The following is a 26976-nucleotide window of genomic DNA, read 5'->3' as shown; positions in this document are numbered from 1 at the left end:
GGAATACTGCAGCAGGCAAGGACAGAAATGTGGGCATGAGAGCAGGGGGGCATGTTGAAATGGCAAGCAACCGGAAGCTTGGGGTCGTGCATTCGGACTGAGGTGATCCACAAGCGGTCACTCAATCTGCATTTGGTCTCCCCAGTGTAGAGGCGACTGCATTGTGAGCACCCGACACAGTATGCTAAATTGAAGGAAGTACAAGTAAATCACTGCTTCACCTGGAAAGGGTTTTTGGAGCCTTGAATGGTGAGGAGAGAGGAGGTAAAAGGGCAGGTATTACACTTCCTGCAATTGTATGGGAAGGTGTCGGGGGATGATGGAAGAGTGGAACAGCGTGTCGCAGAGGTAACAATCCCTTTGGAATGCTGGTGGGTGGGGGGGGAGCGGAGTGGTGTGGGGGGAGGATGTGTTTGGTGATGGCATCGCACTGGAGGTAGTGGAAATAGTGAAGGATGATCCTTTTGATGTGGAGGCTGGTGGGGTGGAAAGTGAGGACAAAAGGAACTCTTCTGGGAGGGGAAGGGGTGAGAGCAGAAGTGTGGGAAATAGATCAGACACAGTTGAGGACCTGTCAACAGTGGGGGGCAGTGGTGTTGGTGAAATCCTTGGTTGAGAAAAAAGGAAGACCTGTCCGAAGCGCTGTTGTGGAAGATCAGACAGATGTGTCAGACAGAGAAACTGGGAGATTGGGATGGAGTCCTTGTAGGAAACTGAGGAAGTCCAGTCAAGATCTGGGATGTAGTCTCTTCTGTGCTGTACATTCCATTAGGATAGGGAAAGGTAATTAGTGAGAGCAGACTAGCATATAAATATCAGCATAGATGATTTGGGCTGAATGGCCTGTTACTGTGTTGTAGCTTCTGTGGCCCTTTTTTAAACATTTCAATCTCCTTGCCTGTCTACCTCCTGCACTTGTGGAGGGAGGCAGCACCCTATGTCAAAACTATCTAGTTATGATAGTTTTATAGGATAACTTATAGACTTTAATGTACATACAAGGTTAACGTACCTTGTTTCAGAAACTAAATGGAGGTTCCAATAACACAAATAGGAATAAGGGCTGTAACCTGGCAAAATAACTTTTTTGGGTTGTAGATGTCCATGATATAAAGGTTGCTGGAGCTATGTGGAATGATAAAGCGGTCCCTACAGTCTGAAGAATTTAGTCTGCCATGGTTATCTGCTCAGGTGTCCAATTGCTCCCTTAAGCAATCTGGTTGATTTTATTAAAACTCAACTTGACTCTTGCTTTTATAGTTGCTAGTGGGACAGCAGGACCTGGGTGGGGTGTTGCAATGAACACCCTTGTGATCTGGTTCAGATTTGTCTTAAGCATGTGTACTTTAATCTCTAAAATTGGACTAAGTTCACAAATAAAAACACAATACTTCAAATGCTTAATATCAAATAGAGTGCTGGAAATACACATAGGTATTGGTTTGGTTTGTAAACTGCTTTATTCAGGTGAAACTTGCACAATGTTGTGCCGCGTAACTTTCATCTGTCAATTAGTTCAACTTAGTTTGTAATGGTAGGAGAACGGAAAAACTAAGAGGTTCATAATATAGGGTCCGAAGAAGGGTCACTGACCCGAAACGTTAACTCTACTTCTCTTTCCACAGATGCTGCCAGACCTGCTGAGTGGTTCCAGCATTTCTTGTTTTTATTTCATAATAGAGATGGTTTCTAGCTGCCATTCAGCCTGCCGGCAGTACAGCAACTGTTATTTCTCCCTTACAGTCTTTGTTTTACTCATTTCAGTCTTTCTGCTGCCTCGACTGAATTCTAGTGTCTGATGCTGAAGTCTTCCTTCTAAGACTAAATTAAAAAATATCAACATTGTGGCATTAGGTTTCTCCTGAATAACCAGATATTAACAAATGGGTCATGGTTTAGGATGTATGTAAAACAAACAATTGCCTATCATTTGCCTACAGATGACCAAACCAGCCTGTGGCTGTCTGGGTAAACTATCCAAACGTACATTATTTTGCTCAAGTCTATCTTGTGGAGAACAAATGGCCAAAATCCTGAATCATGACATGTCAATGATCTAAACACTCCTGTAACTAAATGGAATGTTAGAGCAGTCGCTTCAGTGATGGCCCGTTTCAAGTTGATGGGAATTGAATCTCCATTGCTTGCTTTTTATTTCCACAAGAAAAACTGTTGTACAATTGGCCTTAAATGGTCTATACATTTTGGGTGTGAAGGAGAAGCAGTCTGGCATATTTATTTGATTTTTACATTTCAAATTTTTGGGCTTATGCTTCTGACTACATTAATTCTAACTCTGGACAGCACCAAATGTTGAGGTCACAAAGTTTCCTGCCTCTAATTAGTTGTACAAATTACAATTTGATTCTAAGTGGCTGTTACCTTCCCCACTTCCACAAAAATAACTTGGTATTTAAAGGATTCTGCAGTCACTAAAATAAAACAGACATTAGTTTTTAGCACCAATCTCATTGAAATTTTATTGCTGCCATCTGGCCCTGGCCAGGCTGACTGGTCGATAACATTGTATCAATTGCCCCAAACTATCCTTCCCATGTCTGCAGCCAGAATTGTTTCCTTAATTGGATATGGGCAATGCTGCCAAGAGCACATTTATTAGTGATAAAGGGAAATGGCTAGGTTTTTTAACTGGAGATGGTTATTGCCTTGCATTTGTGGTGCACATATTACCTGCTACTCAACTAGCCCAAGCCTGGATGTTGCACACATCCTGCAGTAGCCCAGCATGACTTGCTTCGTTATTGGAAAAGCTGACCGCTGGGGTCAAGCATCCAGCCTGATGAGCATGGCCTTATGAAGGATAAAAGGTTGTTTAAGTTGCAGAAGACAGTTGGGTCCCAAGGAACTCCTGCTGTGCTGTTGTGGTCTGAATATGGTTTTTGAATATTTAGACTTGTCCAAGTGCAATTGTACCAATGTTCTAACTAGTCTCTAAATCTGCTGTACAGTACAAATTGGGATTTGCAATTTGCAATGTTGTGAAAGTAGTCCTGTAATATATATATGGGGTATAAATCAGTTTCTCTGCACTTCTGGGCAACTGTTACAGTTCAAACTATAGCATTCTGACTATTGAGCTTAAAAGTTGCACTATCATAGCTAATACCTATCCAGCTATGACTTGGTATGTTGAATTCTTATAAATTACATCAAACCTTGGGGTAATGGAACCTAAAACTTTTAAGTTTTATGACTAATGAGGTACAGGCATGCTTGTAAGCTCTCTGGAACTGCAACTTCAGTAATAGAAGTTGTATCTACTTGGAAGCTTGGCACTCCATTCCATCAAATGTTCCTGCTAATTTAGTTGTTAACTAGTTTGGCACTTAACAATTTTTTCCTGTATGTTGCACAATTTTTAAATATTACTGCATGTTTCTGCTGCATGCACAACTGAGTTTGGAATGCAATGATTTTGTAAGCTTCAAATTTGCATATATAAAAATCTTTTTACAAAATTACACTTGTGTGGCACCATAGGAATGGGAGAAAATGGATGAGTCAAAGGATGAGCTATTTGGTAGGCTGAACAAAAGTTTGGTCAGAGGTAAAGGGCCTTTTATTTATTTTTAAAAAAAAAAAGTGGGATTTGAAATGGTGATCTTGGAGCATGTAGCACAAGTACCCAAGGGCATGGCTGCTGATGATGGACAAAGGAGCTGGTACATCAGGCCAGAGTCCATGAATTGGGTTTCTAGGTTGGGGGCGTGGGGGAATGTATGACTGGAGGAGGTTAAATGGATTGAAAGCTAGGACGAGAATTTTAAATTTTGAGGCAATGGTTCCTGCATCCCAAAATAGGTCAGTTGGGATGTGAGGTGCTGGGTGAGCAAAACATGGTGCAGGATATAAAATGGTGTGGAGAGTTTTGGATCAGCTAAAATTTATGGAAGGTGGAGGATGGGAAGCTGGCCAGGAAAACATTAAAATAGTTGAGTCTGGAGATGACAACTGCATGGATGGTGGCTTCAGCAGTAGATGGGTTGAGGTAGGAGTGGGGCAGGCAATGTTGAAAGGAATTAGGCATTTTTGTGATGGAGAGGATATGAGGGTCAAAACTCCACCCGGGGATCAAAGAAGTTATCTGAACATTCTGGTTCAGACAGATGGTGACTGGGGAGGGGCTGGAATTGACAGTAAAAGTGGAGTTTTGACGAGGGTCTGAAGACCAAATGGCCATTGTATTTCTAGTATTTAGAGGAAATTATTCTGTCAAGATTGTATTTCTGACAATTGCATAATATAGACCGTAATGGGGCGAAGAAAGTGGTAGAGGGTGGCAGAGTTGTATATTGTCGTACAAACGAAGCTGTGTCTTCAATGTTATAACAATTTTGGATTTAAGTAGTGCCATTACTGAAGTAAAACATTCCAAGATGCTTCAAGTGTTACCAAACAAAATTTGACACCAAGCTACATGAAAGATTGGGAGGACAAAAGCTTGGTCAGAGGTAGGTTTTAAGGAGTGTCCTAAAGGAAGAAAGAGGTGGAGAGCTAGAAGTTTAGGGAGGGAATTCTGGAGCTTGGGGCCTTGGCAGCTTGAAGGCATGCCCACCAACGGTGAAACAATTAGAATCTGGGATGCTCAAAAGACCAGAATTGGAGGAGTTCCAATCTGATGATGATATGGCGGGAGGGGTGAGGCCATGGAGGGATTTGAAAATGATGAATTTTAACATTGCAGCTTTGAACCAAAGCCAATGCAGGTATGTGAGCCTGGGTAAAGGGCTTGCTGTGAGTTAGGTTACAGCAGAGTTTTGGATGAGCTCATGTTTACGTAAGGTGGGGGTTGGGAGGCCGGACAGGAAAGCTTTGTAATAGTCATCTAGAGCGAACAATGGCATGGATGAGCATTTCAGCAGATGATGAGTTGAGGCAGGGGTGGAGTTGGGTGATGCACAAGTGGAAGTAGGTGATCTTGGGAATGGAATGGATATGTGGCTGGAATTTCATCTCTGGGTCCGATACGGCACCAGTTTGCGAACAGCTTGGTTCACCTTCAGTTGCTATGGAGAGGGATGGAGTTGGTGACTAAAACAGGGTTTGTGGTGTGGACAGAAGACAGTGGCTTCTGTCTTCCCATCCTTGGTTGGAGGAAATTTTTGCTCATCAATACTGGATGTCGGCAAAGTGTGAAAGGGTCAGGAGAGGTGGTGAGATAGAGCTGGGTGACATCAGTAAACATGGGACATGATGTGTTTTCGGCTGTTACAGAGGGGCGGTATGTAGATGAGAAATAGGTGGCCAAGGATAGATCCTTGGGGGGTCTCCAAACATAATGGTGTGGGAGCAGGAAGAGAAGAATTTTGGGTGATTTTTTGGCTATAACTGGATAGATAAAAATGGAATTAGGTGAGTTAAGTCCCACCCAGTTAAATATTGGAGGATGGCGTGGCTGACTGCAAAGACTGGATGATGGGAAATAGTTTAGTGATCCATCACGTAGGATTTGTGAATTTAAGGGCTTTGGCAGGGACAAAAACCTGAAGGATTCAAAAATGGATTTGTGGGAAAAATGAATTTGGGAGGTGGCAACACGTTCAAGGACTTGAGAAAAAGGGGAGGTTGGAGCTGTGTGGTACTTTGCAAGGGCAGAAGGGTCAAGCTTTTTTTTGAAGAGGGGTGATTGCAGATTTGATGGGAAGGGAACTGTTAACTATCAGTTAACATGTGGGCCAGGAAGGGAAACTGGGTGGTCAGTAGTCTGTTGGGAGTAGGAGGTGGCTCTTGTGGACAAAATGAGATAGAAACTAGAGAAAGATGTTCGTGCAGGGGAGAATCTTGGCATAAAAGCAACATACTGCAGATGCTGGAAATCTGAAATAAACAGTGCTGGAAATACACAGCAGGTCTGGCAGCATCTGTAACGAGAGAGCTAAGGTTTCAGGTCTGTGACCTTTTCACCAGAACTGGTAAAGGTTAGAAATGTATTAGGCTTTGAGCAAGTGAAAGGAATTTGGCAGGGGGGTATGGGGGTGAAGTGGATAAGAACAAAAGGGGAAGGTCTATGTTCAGGGTGGGGGGGGGGGGTGGGTGGTGATGGAGACCAGCAGAGATTAAATGACATGAATGTCATGGAGTAAAAGGCAAAGGGAGTATTAATAGCCGTAGTAAAAAAGCAAAGCATTTGTCCAGAGAGTGCTAATGGCAGAATAATGAACAGCTCTGTCTGAAAGCAAAATCTTGGAATCTTTGGCTCACTGGCCTAGGGGAAGGGAGCAAAGTGGCAAAGGCAGCTGAACAGATGGTCTCAATCTCTGACAAAAGTTTACAAGCTCCTCACGCTTGGTGTGGGTGAAGGAGGCATGGGAGGAGGAGTTTAAGAGAACAGCTTTGGTGAAGAGAAGCTGCATATTTGTGGATGAAGAATCGAAACATTGAACCACCTAGTGTGTAAAGGCTTCTAGCTCAAAATAACTGCATTGTTGTTCATCTAGTTGGAAAGGGTATTTTTGCAGTTCTGGGTAATGGACTAGTTGAAAGGAAATGCTGTGAAAGTTGGTCTTTAATGTTTTTATGTCAATCTTTTACCCCTAAAAGAATCAGTTTTGATAACCAGAATACATTTAGCTCACTTTACAGTTAAGTATAATGGGGTGTTTCCACTACAAAATAGATTGAGAATTTGTGACATCAGTTCATCAATGCATACTTTACAAGAAGTTTTTTGTTTGACCAGTATGGCTGTTCTGATCTAAATCTACATTGTAAATGAAAACTTTTTTAAGACTAATATAAATTTTTCAGATTACTCTGTTACAGACCCAATTTGTAGCTGATAAAGGAAATTGTGTTTGTATTCATTTGCATTTGTGCATTAATCATTTTTCCAAATAACTAACCAGTGAACTCCTTGGTTTATTACTGCACTATAATTGCAATTTTATTTCTCCTGTCCATGTTCTGCTTTATTAAATGAAGTCGGCATCTCTAGTGCATGCAATCAGTGTTGTAAATGGTGCTTGATTTCTGTTTGCAGTTGCTGAATTTTTTTTTTTTGTCTAATTAGCAGCTACAGGCTTTCCTTTCTTGCCACCAAGACAAAGTCCTATGGTGGAACAGGGTGTGCAGACAAGTCCTACAGAGGGTCTTAATCAGAAGAACTTACAACAGGACAAAATCCCTGCCAGTGTTAATCAGTCTGGACAGGAGCAAAGGAAAGGTAAAAGCTCTTTAGACCTGCACCATTGGCCTTGTGAAGCGCCTTTAAATTTTAATATGAAGAAAGAACTTGCAATTATGTAATGTAGCAGTTGCAGATTAATGATTCATGTTTTCCTAGCAACTGAATGTTTTGCCATTGAGGTCAGGTGCTAGTATAGTGCTACACAATGACTTTTATCCAGCTGAAGAATTAATGGAAGTGAATTATACCATTCCTATCTTCAGTTGTACAGCCAACTCCAACACAAAGTCAAGCTCAAGTGAATGATGAGAATAAAAAACCTCAGCCTCAAAGAAGACGATCAGGTACGTACTTCTGTTAATCTGCAGGTTTATAGGCTTCTCGTGACCTTTTTGTAGCATGGTTTTAGAGGAATTTGGTCTCCAAAGAGACTATGGTGTGCAGTCAATACAGGATAGTACACAAATCTCTGTCACCTGAAATGAGTGCTTCAGACTCTGGACATGCTGTTTGCTGGAATCATGTTGGAGGTTATGGAAATGGCACATGATCCGCAAATGTGAAGGCTGATGGGCTGGAAGGGGGAACTGTATCACAGTTGTGGGGGATAGGGAAGAGCGAGAACAGAAGCAAAGGAAATGGATGGGTCCCAGTCAGGAGGAGAATCCTCAGCTGAAGAAAAAAGAATATTTTGGAATCTATGGTGTGTGTGGTGGTTTCATAGCATTTGGAGAAAGGAAATGTGGTCTTCGTAGGAAACAGGGTGGGAAGGAGTATTGTCCAGGCAGTGGGCTTGTAATAGCTGTAAAAAGCCCATCCCTAAAGATGGAAGTGGCCCAGTAAAGGAAGAGTAAGCAATGCTGCATGTAGAGATAAGCACAGTTGCTATTCTATATATCAGGACACCTGCCAATTATGAACCTAATGAAAAAGATGGGTTCTGAGCAAGACTAAAAATGTCTTCAACATAGCCATGCCAGTCTTCACAGGATGTGACCTAATAGAAGTCCACTTGTCAACACCCTTTATGTGGAGGTAGTGAGTAGAGTCAGAAAGTTTCTCAAGGTGCAAACAAATTCAGCCAGGCAAAGAAGGGTTGGTGGTGATTAGGAATTGATTGGACTACTAAAAGAAAGTGGGCCTGCAGGCTGTCATGAGATGTAGAGCGACTTTACATCATAATGAAAAGGAGGTGGTTGGAATAAGGCAACAGGAATTCAAAGCGTGGAAGAGGTTGTAAGTCATGTATTTATTTTGGGTGGGGAACAGTAAAGGTGAGAGGAAATTGGGTTGGCCGGATAGAGCATGCTGAAATGATCAGTACCAGCATAGTCCTGTTTATGTATCTTGAAAGTTGTAGTAGCTGGCTGTGCAGGAATGGGAGCTAAATTTGGAGAGGAGGGCGGGTGGGCTGAGGGAAAAAGTTCTCCTGAGATGAAATTGGTAATTAATTGATGGATGGATGTTCACATTGGGGTTGTAGTCAGAGCAGAATTAAAATTTGTGTTCATATGTAAGGTAGAGGCTCTCTTGTACAATATGGGCACCTTTTCTGTTAGCAAGTTTCACACTTTTATGTTAGGAGTGGGGGAATTGATGTAGTTTTTAATGAAACGCTTGAACTTGAAAGACAAGTGAATTGGGGAGGCTGATAACAGGAGAAGGTATTTTTTAGGAGAGGAAGTCTTCTGGTCAAAAGTATGCATGGAGATAAAGATGTCAATCTTGATGGGTTCTGAATTTAGCAGTGTGGGGTATTGGTGATGTGGGGGACCTTGCTGAGGATGGGGAAAACGCAGCAAGGGATGAGATTGGAAGGAGAAATGGGATTGAAAGAAAGTAAAGAAGGATCAGGTGTGATGCTGGCATTTGAGTTATTGAAGCTTATGGTCCTTGCAACCTTTTAAAGGAAGACATCTGTCCTTTGTAAAGTGCTGCATGAAATGAAGGATGATGAATAGAAGACCAGGACAGCTCTGAAATAGTCAGTGTAGCTGAAGAGTGAAGTAGCATACATGTGACACTGCACTGTAGTACCTGAATTCAAATGCAAGCTTGAGACTTGTCTCTAATACAGGTCAAATAGTCTGACCATTCACAGGTGTGTATTCAATTTATAAAAAAAAAAGCTAATTTCTTTCTCCATCTTTTCTCCTACTTTCTCCTTTTTTTTAGTCTTTGCCCTTCCTATCTTTTTTTTCTGGCTGACTAACACTCCTCCATCAACAATGCCACCAAAAACAGGTTGGACCATGTATCTCCTGGTTTCTGGGATGTTGTGCATATAATGACAGCCATATACGCTGATAAATCTTGCTACCCTTTTGTAATTGTGTGTGAAGCAAGTTGTCTGAGAGGTGTAAGGGTGATTTATAAAATGCAAGTCTTGCTTCCTCATCCTCCCTAAAAGATAAGAACTATCTTAGACTTTTATCTATTGACTATATGGTAACCAGCATTAAGTTTAGACATTCTACAGCAAAAAAGGCAGTTTCCATAATTGAACCTTCACTTCCTTTGAAACTATGCCTTATGCATTATGTGAATAGGATACGCGAAACTGTTTTAAGCTGTGGAGATCCGAAGATGGAAATATATAGTTGGTCCATTGTGTTCAGGCCAAAACATATTTTATAAGCAGGCTAATTACACTGAAGCAGTAACATGGAAAGGAACTAGCAGAGCAATACTTGCATTTCCGTTTCGTATTTCAAGATCTTCTGTGTATTTCAATAAATTATAAAATGAGTTTGGATAGGTTACCTGGCAAAAATATCATGGAGCCACTTTTCACCAGGGTGTGAAAACGGGCAGTCAAAACTGAACTGGAGCCCTCTTGGGGAATTTTTCAGCTCCTGTTCAGTTTTACCACTGAAGATCGAAGAGCTGGCACAATTAGGAGGGCATACTAGTTGACAATCTTCCTGGCATTAGCATCTTGGCACCTGCCAAAACACAAGACACAATATATTGGAATTTCTGCCAGTAAAACTTAATGATTCAGCAATTAAAAATGAGTTTCTTCTCCCCAGTCTGTGAAACTTGTATATTTCAAACGTGTGTAGATTATTGGCTATATTAATTGCTTGTTAGTCTGTGGTGAAATAGCTAAGCATGATTTAAATGTCTTCAGATATCATCATGTCCCTCCACCCAATTCCCAAGAACTTCCAGCTGCAGCTAACTGAAATCAAATTTTAAATTCACATAATTCTAAGTCATTTAACAGTTGTAGAATGTTTCCTGTTTTGTGGAATTTCAGGGCTCTGCTTCCCTCAACTGTTGCTTTAAAATTTCCTACTGGTTTTAATGCAAGGAAATGTAACTTAATTTTAGGCAACAGAAGAGTCAGAAACCGTGGAAGAGGGCAAAACTTTTCTGGAAATAATAAAGAAGCAATTATGAAATTTGAAGGGGACTTTGATTTTGAAAGTGCAAATGCTCAGTTTAACAAGGAGGAGTTTGTAAAGGAGTTCCAAAACAAACTCAAAATAAAAGGTAACCTCACTATTTGTAAAAGTAATTTAAACTAAAGTTATTACAAAGCATGCAATAACTTTTATTTAATATCCATTCTTAAGATACGAGTGTTGCTGGCATTTGTCATCTATCCTTAGTTGTCCTTAAAGGTGATGCTGGACTTTTTTTGAACAACTACTTATATGTACATAGTGCCTTTAAAGTAATAAACATCACAAGGTGTTTCCCAGGAGTTATAAAACAAAGTGACACGGGTAGATAAGGAAACAGCCCAAAAGCTTGATCAGAGGTAGGTTTTATGGAGTCTCTTAAGAGAAAAGCACGGTGGAGAGGGAATTCCAGAAGTTAAGGCTTAGACAGTTGAAGACGTGACCAACAATGATGGATTGATTAAATCAAGGATACTCAAGAGACCAGAATTAGATGAGTGCAGATGAGGGTTGTGGGGCTGGAGGGGATTCGAGAGATTGGGAGGGCCAAGGCTGTGGAGGGGTTAGAAAACCAATGCAACATATTGATAAAGTTTTCATCCTGAATAGGAGCCATTGTAGGTCAGCGAGCACCGGGGTGATGGGTGAACAGGACATGGTGCAAGTTAAGATGTGGGCAGTAGAGTTTTGGATAACCTCAGGTTTATGGAGGGTATAATCTGGGAGACCAGCTAGGACTGCATTGGAATAGTTAGTCCAGAGGTAATAAAGGCATGATTGAGGGTTTCAGCAGCAAATGAGCTGAGACACTGGCAAAGTCAAACGATGTTGCAGAAGTGGAAATACATCATAGTGATCAAATATGTGGTCGGAAATACCCTCAACAGCAAGGTTGCGAACGGACTGGTTTGGTCTTGGATTGTTAGGGAGAGGGATGGAGTTGGTAGCTAGGGAATGGAATTTGAAGTGGGGACCGAAAACAAAGTCTTTAGTATTCCTAGTATTTAAATGGAGGAAATTTCTGCTCGTTCAGTGCTAGATGTTGGATAAACAGTCGATCATTAAACAACGATGGAGCAGTCGAGAGAGGTGGTGATTGACTGACGTACGTGTGAAAACTAACACTCTGCTTTCTGATAATGAACTGCTGCAGTCCATGTAGTGAAATTGCTTCCTCATGCTTGCCAAGCATTAGACTTTTTTTTTGGCTTCTTGCCGCAACTAGTGCAATGCATGTCACTCGCTGCAGAGGTTGCCTGTGGTGTTGCACATAGAAATTTCACTGATTAAAACTGGCTGGCCAAGGTTTCTGTCACTGGGCTGCATGGGTGCATGCCATGTACCCTGGCAGGGTGGGGGGTAGAATGGGGACTGGACAAGTTTAAATCTGTGTTTCTATTCACTCAAACATCTCGCGCTGGCATTCTGATTTTTGGGATCATCAGTCCATGTAGTTTTCATCTAGGATTTATCCATCATGGAGTCAACAGCAGCAAACCTTCCACAAGCCCACGGTATTTAAACAAACCAGCAATTGTAATATCAACTGATATAAGTTGTCTGGGCTTCAAATGCTGCATGTGATCCAAAGGGTACCTTTTTGGATACGTGTTGAGAGTAGAATTGTATTTAATAGCATCTAATGAAGTACTTGGACTTTTAGATGACAAAGCCCATAAAGGAGATCTTGGTGATCAAGAAGAAAAAGGAGATTCAAATGTTGAGACACCAAGTACTGAAGGAAATAAAGAAGAACCACTTCTTGGACCCAACTGTTACTATGATAAAACAAAATCATTCTTTGATAATATTTCTACTGAACCAAAGACAAGGTAATGGTTGTGTAATTTAATGTACATTCTGTACAATAAATTGTATTTAATTGGTTACTGTTCTCTATACACCTAGCAGTCCATTATAATGCCAGTGCTTCTCCAAACTAGGGTTCAAGTGGGAGTACAAATTGTGTGGTGACTGCTCTCTAGTCATGGTCATTTACAGCATAGAAAGAGGTCATTTGGCCCATCAAGTTCATGCCGGCACTTTGCAGAGCAATCCTGTCAGTTTTCCCACCCCTGCCTGCCTGCCACTTGATCCCTGATTGGTCACTCAACAGTGTTTTTTTTTAAAAAAATCATTAATTTTACAACTTTTGTGACTTTAAATGACCTTTTATAGCTAACTTTCAAAGTTTGAGTTGTCATGGAGTTTATATTTCATTAAAGGGTGGTGAACATAATTTTGTTCAAAAGAATTGAACAACTCTTAAATTTGCAGTTAAGCAATCTTCAAAAGACAACTGCCATATTTATTTAGAGATACAGCACTGAAACAGTCCCTTCGGCCCACTGAGTCTGTGCCGACTATCAACCACCCATTTATACTAATCTTACACTAATCCCATATTCCCTACCACCTACCTACACTAGAGGCAATTTACAATGGCCAATTTACCTATCAACCTGCAAGTCTTCGGCTGTGGGAGGAAACTGGAGCACCCGGCAGAAATCCAATCGGTCACAGGGAGAACTTGCAAACTCCACACAGGCAGTATCCAGAATCGAACCAGGGTCACTGGAGCTGTGAGGCTGCAGTGCTAGCCACTGCCGCCCATTACACCATCTGAGCTATCCTTGTGGATATGGAAACACTAATGTTAAGAGGAAGTGTGGACTGGGAAACGCAGTGAACATTGTAACTTGCTGGAACAGTTTTAGTTTGGCTTGAGGTGTAGTGCTGAGGCAGTCTTTGGATGGAAAGGGGTGAGGAGAAGAAAAGATGTTTTAGGCTACTTTTACGCTGCTTGTGACTGTAAAGCGATGCAGTATTGGTGTCTATAGAAGCTGGTCATGATATATTGGGTGAATTCCTGAAGGTGAATAAGTCACACATTTAAGGAGTCAGGATACCATTGGAAATTACTATTACATGCCAGTAGATTTTTGGATTCCCTTTTATGTTGACTGCATTTTCTCTTTGCCAGCTTTATTTTTCTCTTTGCCTCTTCTCTCAACTTACTATATTTGGCCTGGTACTCATTTGAAGAATTCACCTGACATGCATCATACACCCTCTTTATTTATTTTGTTCTTGATCTGGATCTCTCTCGTCATCCCTTGTTGGAATGTTCCTGTAGCTGAAGCATCTTTTCCATTACAGCTTTTCCTGTCAGTCTTTGGTTCCATTTTTATCCTGGTTAGATCCTTTCTCATCACATTGAAGTTAGCCCTCTTCCAATCTAGCCATTCTACCTTGTAATGCAGAAAAGCGGGGAACATTGAGTCTAAACCTTTTATTATCAGATCACTCTAACCCAAGTGCTTCCCCTGCAGACACTTAATCCATTTGACCCACTTCATTTCCCAGCACCAGATCCAGCAATGCCTCCTTTCTATTTGGGCTGAGAACATACTGATCAAGGAAGTTCTCCTGAACACAATCCAGAAATTCCTTACCTTCCTTTTCCTTTTACTCTAACATTATTCTAATCGTTATTTGAGAAATTTAAAGTCCCCCATATCACTACTATAGTTCTCGCACATCTGATTTTCCCTGCAGATTTGCTCCTCAATTCATTATCTATAATCTCCTTTTTCCAACACTATGATGTCTTCTCTAATTAGTACAGTCACCCCATCTCCCTTTGTTCCTTTTTCTATCTTTTCTCGACGTTATATCCTTACCTATTAAGCACCGGCCCTCACCATTTTTAAGCCATACTATTCAAAATCTAAACTCGTTTGAACCCGAACAGAGGGTTCGGCCATCAGTTGTTCCTAAACCTGTGTTCGGGAGCTCTTTTTTTAATTGCTTTTAGACCAAGTATGGCTTGATTTGAGATTTCCCTGTTGCCTTGTCCAAGATCAGTTAAATTAGCAGACTGGAGAATCTTGGTTATTGTGCTCTGGAGGAGGCTCTTGATGGCTTTAAATGCCTTGTAGCTGCTCAGACTTCTGCTTTACTCTAGCAGAAATATCAAACTTTTTGAATGGGTTGCTTATTCTTTAAATAGTCCATTTGTTGGCTGATATTTTTGTTTTCACAACTGCATTTAAATCTTCTAGCTTCACCAACTTCATTTATTTCTTTACTACTTGTGCACCCAATTTGTTATAGGCGTACCTGGGCTGAAGAAAGAAAGCTTAATACGGAGACTTTTGGGGTCTCAGCTAAGTTTCTTCGCGGACGTGGTTTTCGTGGAGGCTTTCGTGGTGGAAGGGGCCGTGGAGGAGGGAGAAGAACCTCTTCAATGCCAAGGAATAGTGGTAGTAGCAGGGTTTAGTAAGGTATGGCAGTAAAATAAATTGAGATGCTTCTGTTTCCTGTGTCATTGGGAGATTTCTTGGGCTAAACTTGGTGTATAAAATCTGACACCTTATTAATATTGCCTGATTTTAAATCGATTTGCAACAAAAGCCATGTTTTCACGTATTATGTACTAAGTATTTTTTGAGCTATTTGAAATGGGTGGCCACCTTATACAATTAATAGGACAAGATATAAATTGAGACACTTGATCAAAATGATTCCATATTTAATCTTCTTTCCCAAAGTGTGTAGATTTTGTGTAAATCAATATTCAAACTGCCTAATTTTGAAGAGAAATAAAAGAATGGCAGAGAATGTCTGTTTTGGTGTTGCCTGTAGTCCCCATCACCTATCACTTGGTTGCACTGTTTCTCGTTTAAAATAGTGGAACTGAATTCCATGGTTTAGAAGACTTTAGTACCATATGTTTTTACTGTACTTTAAATACTTTTCCTCACTAATATGCTGAAAGGTCTGTTTGTGGGTCGTATCAGATGCTGAGCAGTCAACATAGCTGTATTTTGAGTTTTGTGTTTCTGTACTTTAAAGTGCTTAGTGCCTGCCTTTTGGGCAGATTATCTTTCTGCAGTTGGAAATTTGAGGTGCTAATTGTGTTCCCTCTTTTATTGTCAGCTGGAGTATAAAATTCACAAATCTTAAACTAGTTCCAATTTGTTTTGTGGAACTTTTGCCTTTTTGAAGTAAGGCAGCAACCAAATTCAGTGCCTGAACATAAAATAATGAACTTTCCTTTTTAAGATTTTCTGATATTCAGAATGAGGGCAAAAGTGGAATGACCAGAACAGCTTCTGGTTTCCTTGACTTTAACTGCTGTGTAATTTTGAGTGTAAGAAACTGTCACTTTACTAAATTAATGTCTTGAGATGGTTAGGAAGAAGCCATGTTACATTGTGACTGATTACCCTTCACTTGAGGTGGTTATTGACTATTTTTCTGATGCCCAAATTACGAACATTTCACTGACCTTAAGTATCCGTTCAGTGAGAGGCATAATCTATCTGTCGTAGCTTTTAGGTGATTGGGATACCAGAGCTGAACGGTGTCTTTTGATGTGACTGTCAAATTTCAGGTGCATTTATACATTCTCATGAAATGGCTGTTGCATTGGAGCCCAGATTGCTCGAGTTTGGCTTTCCCTGGTCTGCTTGGTAGGAAACAGGAAGAGGGCGATTTAAAGGGGAAATGTTAAAATAAACAGTGAGCCAAAAAGCCAGTCTGCAGTCTGGTGTCCATGGTTCAAAGTACTTGCTATTAAAACTCACATTAACAGTATACTTTTGAAATCCTGATGGGCTTGAGTCTTCTGACATGTTTTTTGAAAGTAATACACAACTAGAAAGAAGTAAGTTCAACAAAATGCTTTTGAAATGAGCAGCCTTGCTTCATCTTGATTAGTTACTGAATAGCCTTAGTGTACTTCCCTGTATGGTCTGGGGTATCAATTTTTCTTGCATATCTTTGACCAGGAGCAGTAAGTTATACACTTGTGGAGCTTTTATTGGTGTTCAGTTCTAGCCCAGAACAATTGATTCTTGTAGATTGTTGGAATAGGTGACTAATTATCCTATATGTAACCTTGAGTGTAGGATTCTGCTGAAATGTATTTTCAGAACTAGATTCAAACTTCTGGAATTGTGAAGAAAGCCTGTAGCCTCCGTCTAATCCAAGAGCAATAATTGAGCTGAAGGCCATTTTATTTTTTTTTTTAAGTGGTTTGTCATATCTTCACTCGTTCAGTCTCCTGCCTGTTTAGAGTCTCTGCTTTGCTTCTGAGGTTTTTTTGTTAGCCATTTTACTATAATATAAATGTTTTTGTGGCCTACTTTTCACAAGTCCTTTTTTGGGGAGGTGGAAGTGATTTTACTTTGATTATGCTGACCTAAACATAACCAAGCATAAACAGTAGTTAGGCATTTTTCCATCTTGGCTTTAGTAGCATAACTACAGGTAATGGAGCTGGGGGGTGGTGTGGTGGGTAAATGGGCACTACATTTTATGATTGGTTTTTCATCTGTGAAATGAACAAATTGGATGTAAAGATGGAGCACCCAGTCCTTTTTGAGAATAACTTTTTTAATTTTTGTGTAATGTGCAGAGCTGAAAATATGGACCGTTTTGCTCTATTGACTTGTAATTGATTTAGATCTATATACTGAGCAGAAAAAAGCATTGTAACATTGCTCCCATATCCAGCATCTAATTTTACTTTTTCTTTTACATTTCAGAAACTAAGTGATGCTGAGAGGATTTTGGTTTTTTGGATTCTGTATATATACACTAAAAGAATTGGCACTACAGATGTTACTTGTGAACTAGTGGGTATTCATTTTTGTTTAAATGCACCCAAAGGAGCAACTGGCAAGCTAGTTGTAAAATGCTGCTTCTAGTATTCTGTCAATTAAGGTTTTGCATTGATTTCTGAGCTCCTGATGCAGTAAAAAGGGAGATGAATGTATTTATTTTGGGTTAGCTGTGTGTTTAACAGGTGTAGCAGTAGTTGCTTGTCTGTAACTGGCTAGTTTGCACAAATCGTGCAAGGAAAGCTTAATTCTTTTGAAGAACAAAGCTTCCATGTTGCTGCATATGCTCAGGATTGCCACCAGTACTTTTCTATTGCTGTGAGAAAGCATCTTTAAATCTTAAGTATCTGAAATGTTTCTCACCCATGCAGATTCTTAGCTCCATATGGTACTGAAGGGTAAGACTTGTGTACCTGTTTTTAATCTACTTAAATTCAAACAACTCATTCGTAGTATTCTAAAACCATTTAGAGTGTAATGAGCAGTAACCAACTTGAATTGGTGAGAGCAGATTTTCCATGCCTCTTGTATGCACTTGGAATTTAGTAACTTAAATATTTTTAATTGCATCTGTTCATTTCATAGCATAAAACTTGTCCTTGTAATTTGAACAATTGCAAACTGGCTTTTTTTCAAGTGCTTTCCAACTGCTCGATCTTCATTTAACTGAAAAGCAATTCCAAACAACCACCATGTTTGCATGGGTGAAAAGGATGGCTTCGTTTAACTTTGTATTTGTCTGTAGCTGTATTTTATATTGGAAGCTTAATTCAGACTCCTGGAGACTGGTATGGGTCAGCTGGCTCCCAGCAAATACAGTACTAAATTTGGCTCCGTTTTTTTAACTTCAGTCGACGCAATTCAGTTTTATTAAGTACAATTCTGCCACCAGGATAAGGGAGCTGTATTTAGCCACATAAATTTTGAGACTGCTCATGGATGCTGAGTCTCCTAGAATTTGAATAAATGGTACCAATATAAAAATCAGTGTAAGTATACATCAATTTGAAATTCATTTGACATGTATGCCAGCTTATATGGTGTAAATATTCTCAATGGACTTCCATATTTTGCAGCTTGTAATAAAGCTTCTCTTTTTTTTTTGGAGTGCACTAATACTGAGATTGGTATCATGGAAGTCCAACTGCTAAGATTACTGTTTTATGGGAACACCTCTGGCATAAAATCTTCGGTAGTAGCATGTACATAAGTGTGGTTTATTTTGTCTGGCACATATCCAATTTATGAATGTGCTGGACTTGAATTTCTGTGAAAACATTTGAGTTCAACAGTTTCTTTTCCATGCTATAAATACTGAGAATTGCATGGAATGCCAGGTCTGAAACTAATTTGGATGTTCACTGCTGTGTGCAGAGTAAGGATAATCATTTTGCAAAGGAAATGTGCAGTAGTGCTCTACAAAGCTGACCTGTTTTGAATATGTTTGTGTTGTATAAACTTTTGTTTAATTTTAAAAGAAAAAAAAAACTTTTGGCACTTGTTGATCTGGGAAGAGTTGGCTGCTTTGGAAGATCACTACCTTCAGAGCATTCACTGTTCTGCAAGCAAGCCTGTTATTGCGCACATTTTGAATTCTGACATTATGTAATGTCACAAAGCCATGGTAACTGCACTCTTGTAGCAATAAATATTGTGTGAAGTACACTTTAACATTGGGCAAAGACACCAATGATTTAATAAATGATGAGCAAATATATTTTCGTCCTGTCTTATTTTAAGGTCTTTGTTCTCCTTCACCGGACAGGACTTGATATCCTTTTAATGGTGTACTTATTTTATAAAAAAAAAAATTCTCAAGTTAAGTTTTTAATCTATTTTGCAGATCAGTGGAATGCAGATGTTCTATGTATCTAGGATGAAAACACCTGCTTGCCACCTTCACTAGATGCAGTTATACCTGCTGATGCCTTCCTTCAAAAGTTGTCCATTTTGAGAAAGAAAGGCTTACATTATATAGTGCCTTTTACTGCACAAATCAAATTTCTTCACATACACTTAATTTAAATGCAGTGAGTTAAGGCTGCAAGATGAGACTGGTCCTGAGCTATATGAATGTAGTAATTAGGTTACTGGTCTAGTAATCCAGATTCCTTCAGGGTTTCCCCACAGATTGTTCAGGAATTTATCCCTAGTGACCACCTCCAACCTGCTTATCAATCAATGTGGGGGTTTGCATGGGTCTCCCAGTCACCACTTCATGTAGGAAGTAATCCATTCCTTTGGACTGCTGATTACACATCTCCATAAGAATCAGGAGAAATACTGCATCCTACCTGGTAGGTTTTTCATTCAATTCTTTATGTAGAGCCAATTTCAAGGCACAGTTTATTTCCTGTCATTCCCAATGACTGGGTTGTGAGCCATGTGCATGACCTGTGCAGTGGAATTTTAATTTGAATGCAAGGGAGGCAGACTCTTGACGATGCACTGGTGGAAAATGGACAGGCTATTGTGGAACCCCCGAGGCAGGGAAGTCCATGTATATTGCTGTCGTTTGAAAGTAAAAGGAAAACTTACACTGATCCCCTGGGTGTAAGGGAATCTAACAGAATCCATTGAATATGTCTAGTACCATGAACATGGTGACAGACCTGGGCATATTATCGATTTAAGTCAACCACAGCAGTCACCATGGCCGTGCAAGCAGGGATGTTTTTTTATTCAGAACTCTAATCTATAGTCATGTGCCACAGGCCGTCTGACTACTTAACCAGCAAAATAATCCAATCCGGCCAATTACCGCCCCATCAGTCTACTTCTGATCATCAGCAAAGTGAGGAAGGTGTCGTCGACAGTTCTATCAAGAGCCACTTAAACACCAACAATCTGCTCGCCGATGCTCAGTTTGGGTTCCGCCAGGGCCACTTGGCTTCTGACTTCATTACAGCCTTAGTCCAAACATGGACAAAGAGCTGAACTCGAGATGAGAGTGACTGCCCTTGACATCAAGGCAGCATTTGACTGAGTATGGCATCAAGGAGCCCTAGCAAAACTGGAGTCAATGGGAATTGGGGAAAATTCTCTGCTGGTTGGAATCATACCTAGCAGAAAGGAATATGGTTGTGGTTGTTGGAGGCCAATCACCTCAGTCTCAGCACATCGCTGCAGGAGTTCCTCAGGGTCGTGTACTGGGCACAACCATCTTCAGCTGCTTTATCAATGACCTTCCCTCCATCATATGGTCAGAAGTGAGGATGTTCGTTGATGATTGTACGATGTTTTCTACCATTTGCTGCAACTCAGATACTGAAGCAGTCCATGTCCATATGTGGTAAGACCTGGACAACATCCAGGCTTGGGCTGATAAATGGCAAGTAACCCTCACACCACTAAAGTGCCAGGCAATGACTATCTCCAACAAAAAAGCATCTAACCATCTCCCCTTGACATTCAATGGCATTATTATTACTGAATTCCCCCACTATCAAAATACTGGAGGTTACCATTGACCAGAAACTGAACTGGAGAAGCCACATAAATACTGTGGCTACAACAGCAGGTCAGAGATTGGAAGTTCTGTGGTGAGTAACCCACTTCCTGACTTCCCCCAAAGTCTGTCTGCCATCTACAAGGCACGTTAAGAGTGTGATGGAATACTCTCCACTTGCCTGGATGACTGCGGCTCCAACAACACTCTGGAAGCTCGACAACTTCCAGGACAAAGCAGCCCGCTTGATCGGCACCCCATCCAACACCTTCAACATTCACTCTGCCCACCACTGACGCAGAGTGGCAGTAGTGTGTACAATTATGTATAAGATGCACTGCAGCAACTCACCACGCCTCTTTCAACAGACCTTCCAAATACATGACCTCTACCACTTAGAAGGCCAAGGGCAGCAAACACATGAAAACACCCCACCTGCAAGTTCCCCTCCAAGCCACACACAATCCTGACTTGGAAATATATCACCATTCCTTTACTGTCGCTGGATCAAAATCCTGGAACTCCCTCCCTAACAGCACTGTGGGTGTATCTACACCACATGGACTGCAGTGGTTCAAGAAGGCAGCTCATCATTACCTTCTCAAGGCCTAGCCAGCAATAACCACATCCCATAAAATGAATTTTTAAAAAAGAGCATTAACATGCCTCATGAGGAACCTCAGTATCCCTTGTACCAGCAAGTATATAATGGCCTTTTCCAGATCCCTCTCCACCTCCTTTGGGGAAAGTGTACTGTTTTTGTGGCCTCGACATTGTTTCATCCCTCCATGCACATCTCTACCTCTACTACAGTCATGTTTGTGGGTGGCGAAAGCTTTCTTTCCATTCTGCACTAAGGCATGGTATCTCTCAGGTACCTGGGCCACCAGTGTTTCCAGGTTGTGGGGACCCCGGGGTGTTTCTCATGTTACAGGGGTATTACAATTATTTCCTCATTATTGTCCATCTTACCCCTCAGACAATTGTTATTCATATCCACTAAAACATTATGAGCCAGCATCCAGTCTAAACCTACAACTCCCAGCCCTAGCTGGTCCTATTTCATTTGTACGTACATCCACTTTGTTTAGAGGGGCCCCATCTTGAAACACAAAGGTTTTGATATTGCCCCAGCCACTGAATTGCCCATGAAACCTCCTAGGATATAGGGGGTTCCACTCGACCAAGGAGACCTCATGGGGGAGGGAGAGTGGACTACCGTACTGGATGCTCCAGTGTCTACCAGAAAGTCCCCTCTCTCTCGCTTTACAATAATATTCATACACGGTCTTCCCAATCATCGTTCCTAAGTAGACACAGGTACTCAGGCATAGCCTGGCCCCTTCATGCTTGGGGTTCCACGCTACCTTCCCTGAGTAACGCATGGATTTTTCTTTGGGGTGTCTCGTCCTTTAATTCTTTCATACGCCTGTTAAACAATTCAGTAATTTCTCCCTGGGTGAGGGTGGAGGTCTCTATGATTTGGGGGACTCTGGCCTCCCTTTCTTTGGGAGCCAGCAGGAATACGCAAAATGTCCTACATCCCCGCAATGTTAACACTCCCGTCCCTGGGCTCCCCCTTTTGGGGAAGTCCCTTCTTGTTGCCAGCTGCAAAGTGGTTCTCTGGTATCTGATCCTTTCCCCTTCATTTTTCAGACCTTGTTTTTCACATTGTTCATTACCCCAGTATTCCTTTTGTCTACCTGTCGCGCCTCAAAGTACAGGTTCATTTTCCTCAAGATCCTAGCCTCGGTGTTCGCCTCATCCTCCAGGTCAAAATCCACCATGGTGGCTTGCAAATGGGGCAAGTTATGGGAGATCAGTGTGCATAACCATTGATTGCACAGTTGTCCATCCAGACCCATCTATCACCCCTCCCATAGCTGCTTTGTACGTTTTTTTAATGGGATGTGGGCATCTCTGGCAATTGTTGCCCATTGTTAATTGCAGTTGACAGCTGAGTGGCTTGTTAAACCATTTCAGAGGGCAATTAAGAATCAACCACATTTCTGTGGGTCTGGAGTCACATATGCCAGACCAGGTAAGGACATCAGATTTCCTTCCCTAAAGGACATTTGTGAACCAGATGGGTTTTTACAACCGTTGATAGTTTCTTGGTACTATTAATGAGACTAGCTTTCAATTCCTTTAGCCTAGACCTCTGGATTACTAGTTCAGTGGCAATACCACTATGCCACCATCTCCCCAAGCCTAACAGCAAATGCTGTCGGGTTTTCCCATGGGCCTTGTGCCACATCCGCTAAGGCCTTAAAAGGATCTCCTTTCCCTTGCCCCTTCACTTAGACATCACACTGGCCTTGTCTGCGACACATCCCAAGAACAAAAATAAACTTCTGTCATTCGAGATCTGGAGGTAAGAGCACATCAACCCCACTACTAATTTTAAACAATAGCTGAGAAATTCAACTTGCACACATTTCCAATACAAAGTGGGTGGTTTGAGTGTGTGTGTATATGATATGGGGGAAGAGACCAGAGCTAAATTCAGCATCAGACTTCATTTGAATGAAACAAGTGTCACAGATGCTAACCAGATGAAGGTCTGGCACTGAACTGGCCTACAGGAAAGTACTGGGAACAAGGTGGGGAGATGAACCTAAGCTGGCAGCAGCCCATGGCATATTAGTTCTATGGAGTTTCTCCTGGCTCTAAAGTTTATAGATCACTGGTTAGGCCACTCAAGACCTAGTACAACTTGGTGCCATTGGGACCCAATTTATATATGCAAGGAGCCTGATACCTGCTTCAGGAGGGAACCCTGAACACTTGAAAGTTGCCTGCTTCCAATTTGGCAGTTCATCATTTCTGGGGGCGATCACGCATGGGAGGCTGCAATGTGAAATGTCATCCTAAAGTTAAACTTACATTTAAAAAAATAATGTTGCATTTCTTTCCAATAGGTGTTAAGATTGAGTAAGTCTGGCACCGAGCAATTGAAGTATCAATTTATTAAGACAGAGTACCTATGGTAATTTATTTCACTCATCGTGTTTTAGCTCAAAGCTACCCTTGCAAAATTTTGAAATGTACTCTAACAAATATTGAGTTAGAAAAGTGGTTCAAAAATATCTTATTTATTTTAGTTAGAGATACAGCACTGAAACAAGCCCTTCGGCCCACCAAGTCTGTGCTGACCATCAACCACCCATTTATACTAATCCTACACTAATCCCATATTCCTACCACATCCCCACCTGTCCTTATATTCCCCTACCACCTACCTATACTAGGGGCAATTTATAATGGCAATTTATCTATCAACCTGCAAGTCTTTGGCTGTGGGAGGAAACCAGAGCACCCGGCAAAAACCCACACTGTCACAGGGAGAACTTGCAAACTCCGCAGAGGCAGTACCCAGAATTTTAGTTTTAGTTTTAGAGATACAGCACTGAAACAGGCCCTTCGGCCCACCAAGTCTGTGCCGACCATCAACCACCCATCTATACTAATCCTACATTAATTCCATATTCCTACCACATCCCCACCTGTCCCTATATTTCCCTACTACCTATACTAGGGGCAATTTATAAAGGCCAATTAACCTATCAACCAGCAAGTCTTTGGCATGTGGGAAGAAACCGGAGCACCCGGAGGAAACCCACGCAGACACAGGGAGAACTTGCAAACTCCACACAGGCAGTACCCAGAATTCCCTCCCCCACACCCCCCTCTTCCCTCCCTCCCCACCCCACTTTTCCGTCCCTCCCCCACACCCCCCTCTTCTCTTCCATCCCTCCCCCACACCCCCCTCTTCTCTTCCTCCCTCCCCCACAACCCCCCTCTTCCCTCCCTCCCTCCCCCACACCCCCCCTCTTCCCTCCCCCCTCCCTCCCTCACCACACACTCCTCTTCCCTCCCACACTCCCCTCTTCCCTCCCTCCATTATTTTTCTTTGCAGTTTTTGCCGCTCACTTTGCAGAGTCTCCTCCAGTTAGTTGCTTAATTGTCCACCACCATTCACGGCTGGATGTGATAGGCCTGCATAGCTTAGATCAGCTCCATTGTTTATCGGATCACTTAGCTCTGTCTATCGGATACTGCTTACGCAGTTTGGCACGCAAGTAGTCCTGGGTTGTAGCTTCACCAGGTTGGCACCTCATTTTGAGGTATGCCTGGTGCTGTGCCTGGCATGCCCTCCTGCACTCTTCATTGAACCAGGGTTGGTCCCCCGGCTTGATGGTAATCTGGGGATAGGCCAGGCCATGAGGCTACAGATTGTGGTTGAATACAATTCTGCGGCTACTGATGGCCCAGCGCCTCATGGATGCCCAGTTTTGCATTTCTAGATCTGTTTGAAATCTATCTCACTTAGCACGGTGGCAGTGCCACACAACACGATGGAGGGTATCCTCATTGTGAAGACGGGACTTTGTCACACCTACCAATACTATCAGGGACAGATGCATCTGGTGAGGACAAGGTCAATTTTTTTTTCCCCCCTAGTTAGTTCCCTCACCACCTGCCACAGACCCAGTATAGCAGCGATGTCGTTTAGGACTCGGCCACCTTGGTCAATAGTGGTGCTACCGAGCCACTATTGGTAATGGACATTGAAGTCTCCCACCCAGAGTACATTCTGCGTCCTTGCCACCCTCAGTGCCTCCTCCAAGTGCTGTTCAACATGGAGGAGTACTAACTCATCAGCTGAGGCGGGGAGGGGGGGTGGGTGAGCGAGGGGGGGGGTGGTGGTCAGTAGGTGGCAATCAGCAGGTGGTTTCCTGGCCCATGTTTGACCTGATGCCATGAAACTTCGTGGAGTCTGCAATCAATGTTGAGAACTCCCTCCCAACTGCAAAGCACTGTGCTGCCACCTCTGCTGGGTCTGTCCTGCCCATGAGACAGGACATACCCAGGGATGATGATGGCAGTGTCTGGGACATTGTCTGTAAGGTATGATTCTGAGAGTATGACAACATCAGGCTGTTGCTTGACTAGTCTCTGAGACAGCTCTCCCAACTTTGGCACAAGCCCCCTGATGTTAGTAAGGAAGACTTTGCAGGATCGACAGGGTTGGGTTTGTCGTTGTTGTTTCCGGTGCCTAGGTCGATTTCATTCCTTATTGACTTCGTAGTGGTTAGATACAACTGAGTGGCTTGCTCGACCATTTCAGAGGGCATTTAAGAGTCAACCACATTGCTGTGGGTCTACAGTCACAGTTAGCCCAGACCAGGTAAGGACAGCAGATTTCCTTCCCTAAAGGACATTAGCAAACCAGATGAGTTTTTACAACAATGGTTTCATGGCCATCATTAAACTAGCTTTTAATTCCAGATTTATGAATTGAATTCAAATTCCACCTTCTGCTGTGGTGGGATTCGAACCCATGTCCCCAGAGCAATACCCTGGGTCTCTGTTACTAGTCCAGTGACAATAACACTATGCCACCGCCTCCCCATGTCCACACATACCTTCCATCAAGAGTCACTTGCTAGCAGTCGAGCAGGAACATTGAAATTCCCTTCCATCTTAGTCTAAGGATATTATAATGCTATAACACTACTCCACTTAACGTAACACACACCAGGGATTGAACTCGGGGCCAAGTATTCCAGGATAAATAGTATGCGTCCATAGTTGTGTACAAAAAAATTTAAAGGGACCGTGCACTGAGAAAACTGGCCATGTGCAACTAAATTTTAAAGGGAACATTGCTTCGGACCTTTGTGTTTCAGTACCACAGCATATGATTCCTTCTTTAAACCTCATTCCATGTACCCGAATTCTCCCTGTGGTACTCAGGAAATGAAAGGGTAATGGAATAAATATACTTCTAAATGAAAGTATGAATTAGAAGCCCCATACTAACTAGTGGGTGACATTCTTCATGTTCTCGTTCAAGGAATGGGAGACTATAGTTACTATACTTGTCAAGTACCAAGGTTGCCCTGAAAAAGGTGGTTTAATATTTGTATGAACAGGTTCAGGTAATAATGCTCAGTGATATCTTGCAGATATTAAAAGTGACAAACTTTGTTTCCAAACAGAAAAAAAGCCAGCCATCTTAATCATTTAGGTGTATACTGCTGAATGAATATATATAAAAGTTTAATCTTAAGGCAATAATTATCTAGACAGGCAAATTGAATTTGAATCAGATCAAGGCATCAGCTCTACAAAAAGTTGGGAAAATGCAGCTTGGGTCCAAAGAATTAGTGAAGTGCAGGACTGATAATCTGAATTGTTTTTGTTCTTTAAGTGAAACCCTACATTGTGTGCTTTCCTCACAACGGAACTAGAAATTGTGCTGTAAGCAGAGTTGAGAAGTTCAATTATTTCAAAAAGTAACATTTCTGTGAAGGAACACAGGAAAAATGTCATCAG

At 41.8% G+C, this 26976-nt stretch overlaps 1 protein-coding gene across 4 annotated transcripts in view; it reads left to right on the top strand.

Moving 5' to 3' along the window:
- Nucleotides 1–18901, top strand: part of lsm14b (LSM family member 14B) — a 30779-nt gene extending 11878 nt beyond the window's left edge. For 2 of the 4 annotated variants that reach the window (XM_068048459.1, XM_068048457.1), the window contains 6 exons: nucleotides 7031–7183; nucleotides 7411–7491; nucleotides 10484–10645; nucleotides 12221–12389; nucleotides 14674–14843; nucleotides 17112–18901. In XM_068048459.1, coding sequence (XP_067904560.1) covers nucleotides 7031–7183; nucleotides 7411–7491; nucleotides 10484–10645; nucleotides 12221–12389; nucleotides 14674–14839 — 731 coding nt within the window. In that variant the 3' untranslated portion in view covers nucleotides 14840–14843; nucleotides 17112–18901. The remainder of the gene's footprint in view (nucleotides 1–7030; nucleotides 7184–7410; nucleotides 7492–10483; nucleotides 10646–12220; nucleotides 12390–14673; nucleotides 14844–17111) is intronic. The other 2 variants (XM_068048458.1, XM_068048460.1) reach the window with 2 other exon arrangements.
- Nucleotides 18902–26976: the final 8075 nt, after the last annotated feature.

Source organism: Heterodontus francisci, chromosome 16, assembly GCF_036365525.1.
Source record: "Heterodontus francisci isolate sHetFra1 chromosome 16, sHetFra1.hap1, whole genome shotgun sequence".
Taxonomy (NCBI): domain Eukaryota; kingdom Metazoa; phylum Chordata; class Chondrichthyes; order Heterodontiformes; family Heterodontidae; genus Heterodontus; species Heterodontus francisci.
The sequence above is the reverse complement of the archived record's forward strand: the minus strand, read 5'-3'. Positions and strand labels throughout refer to the sequence as shown.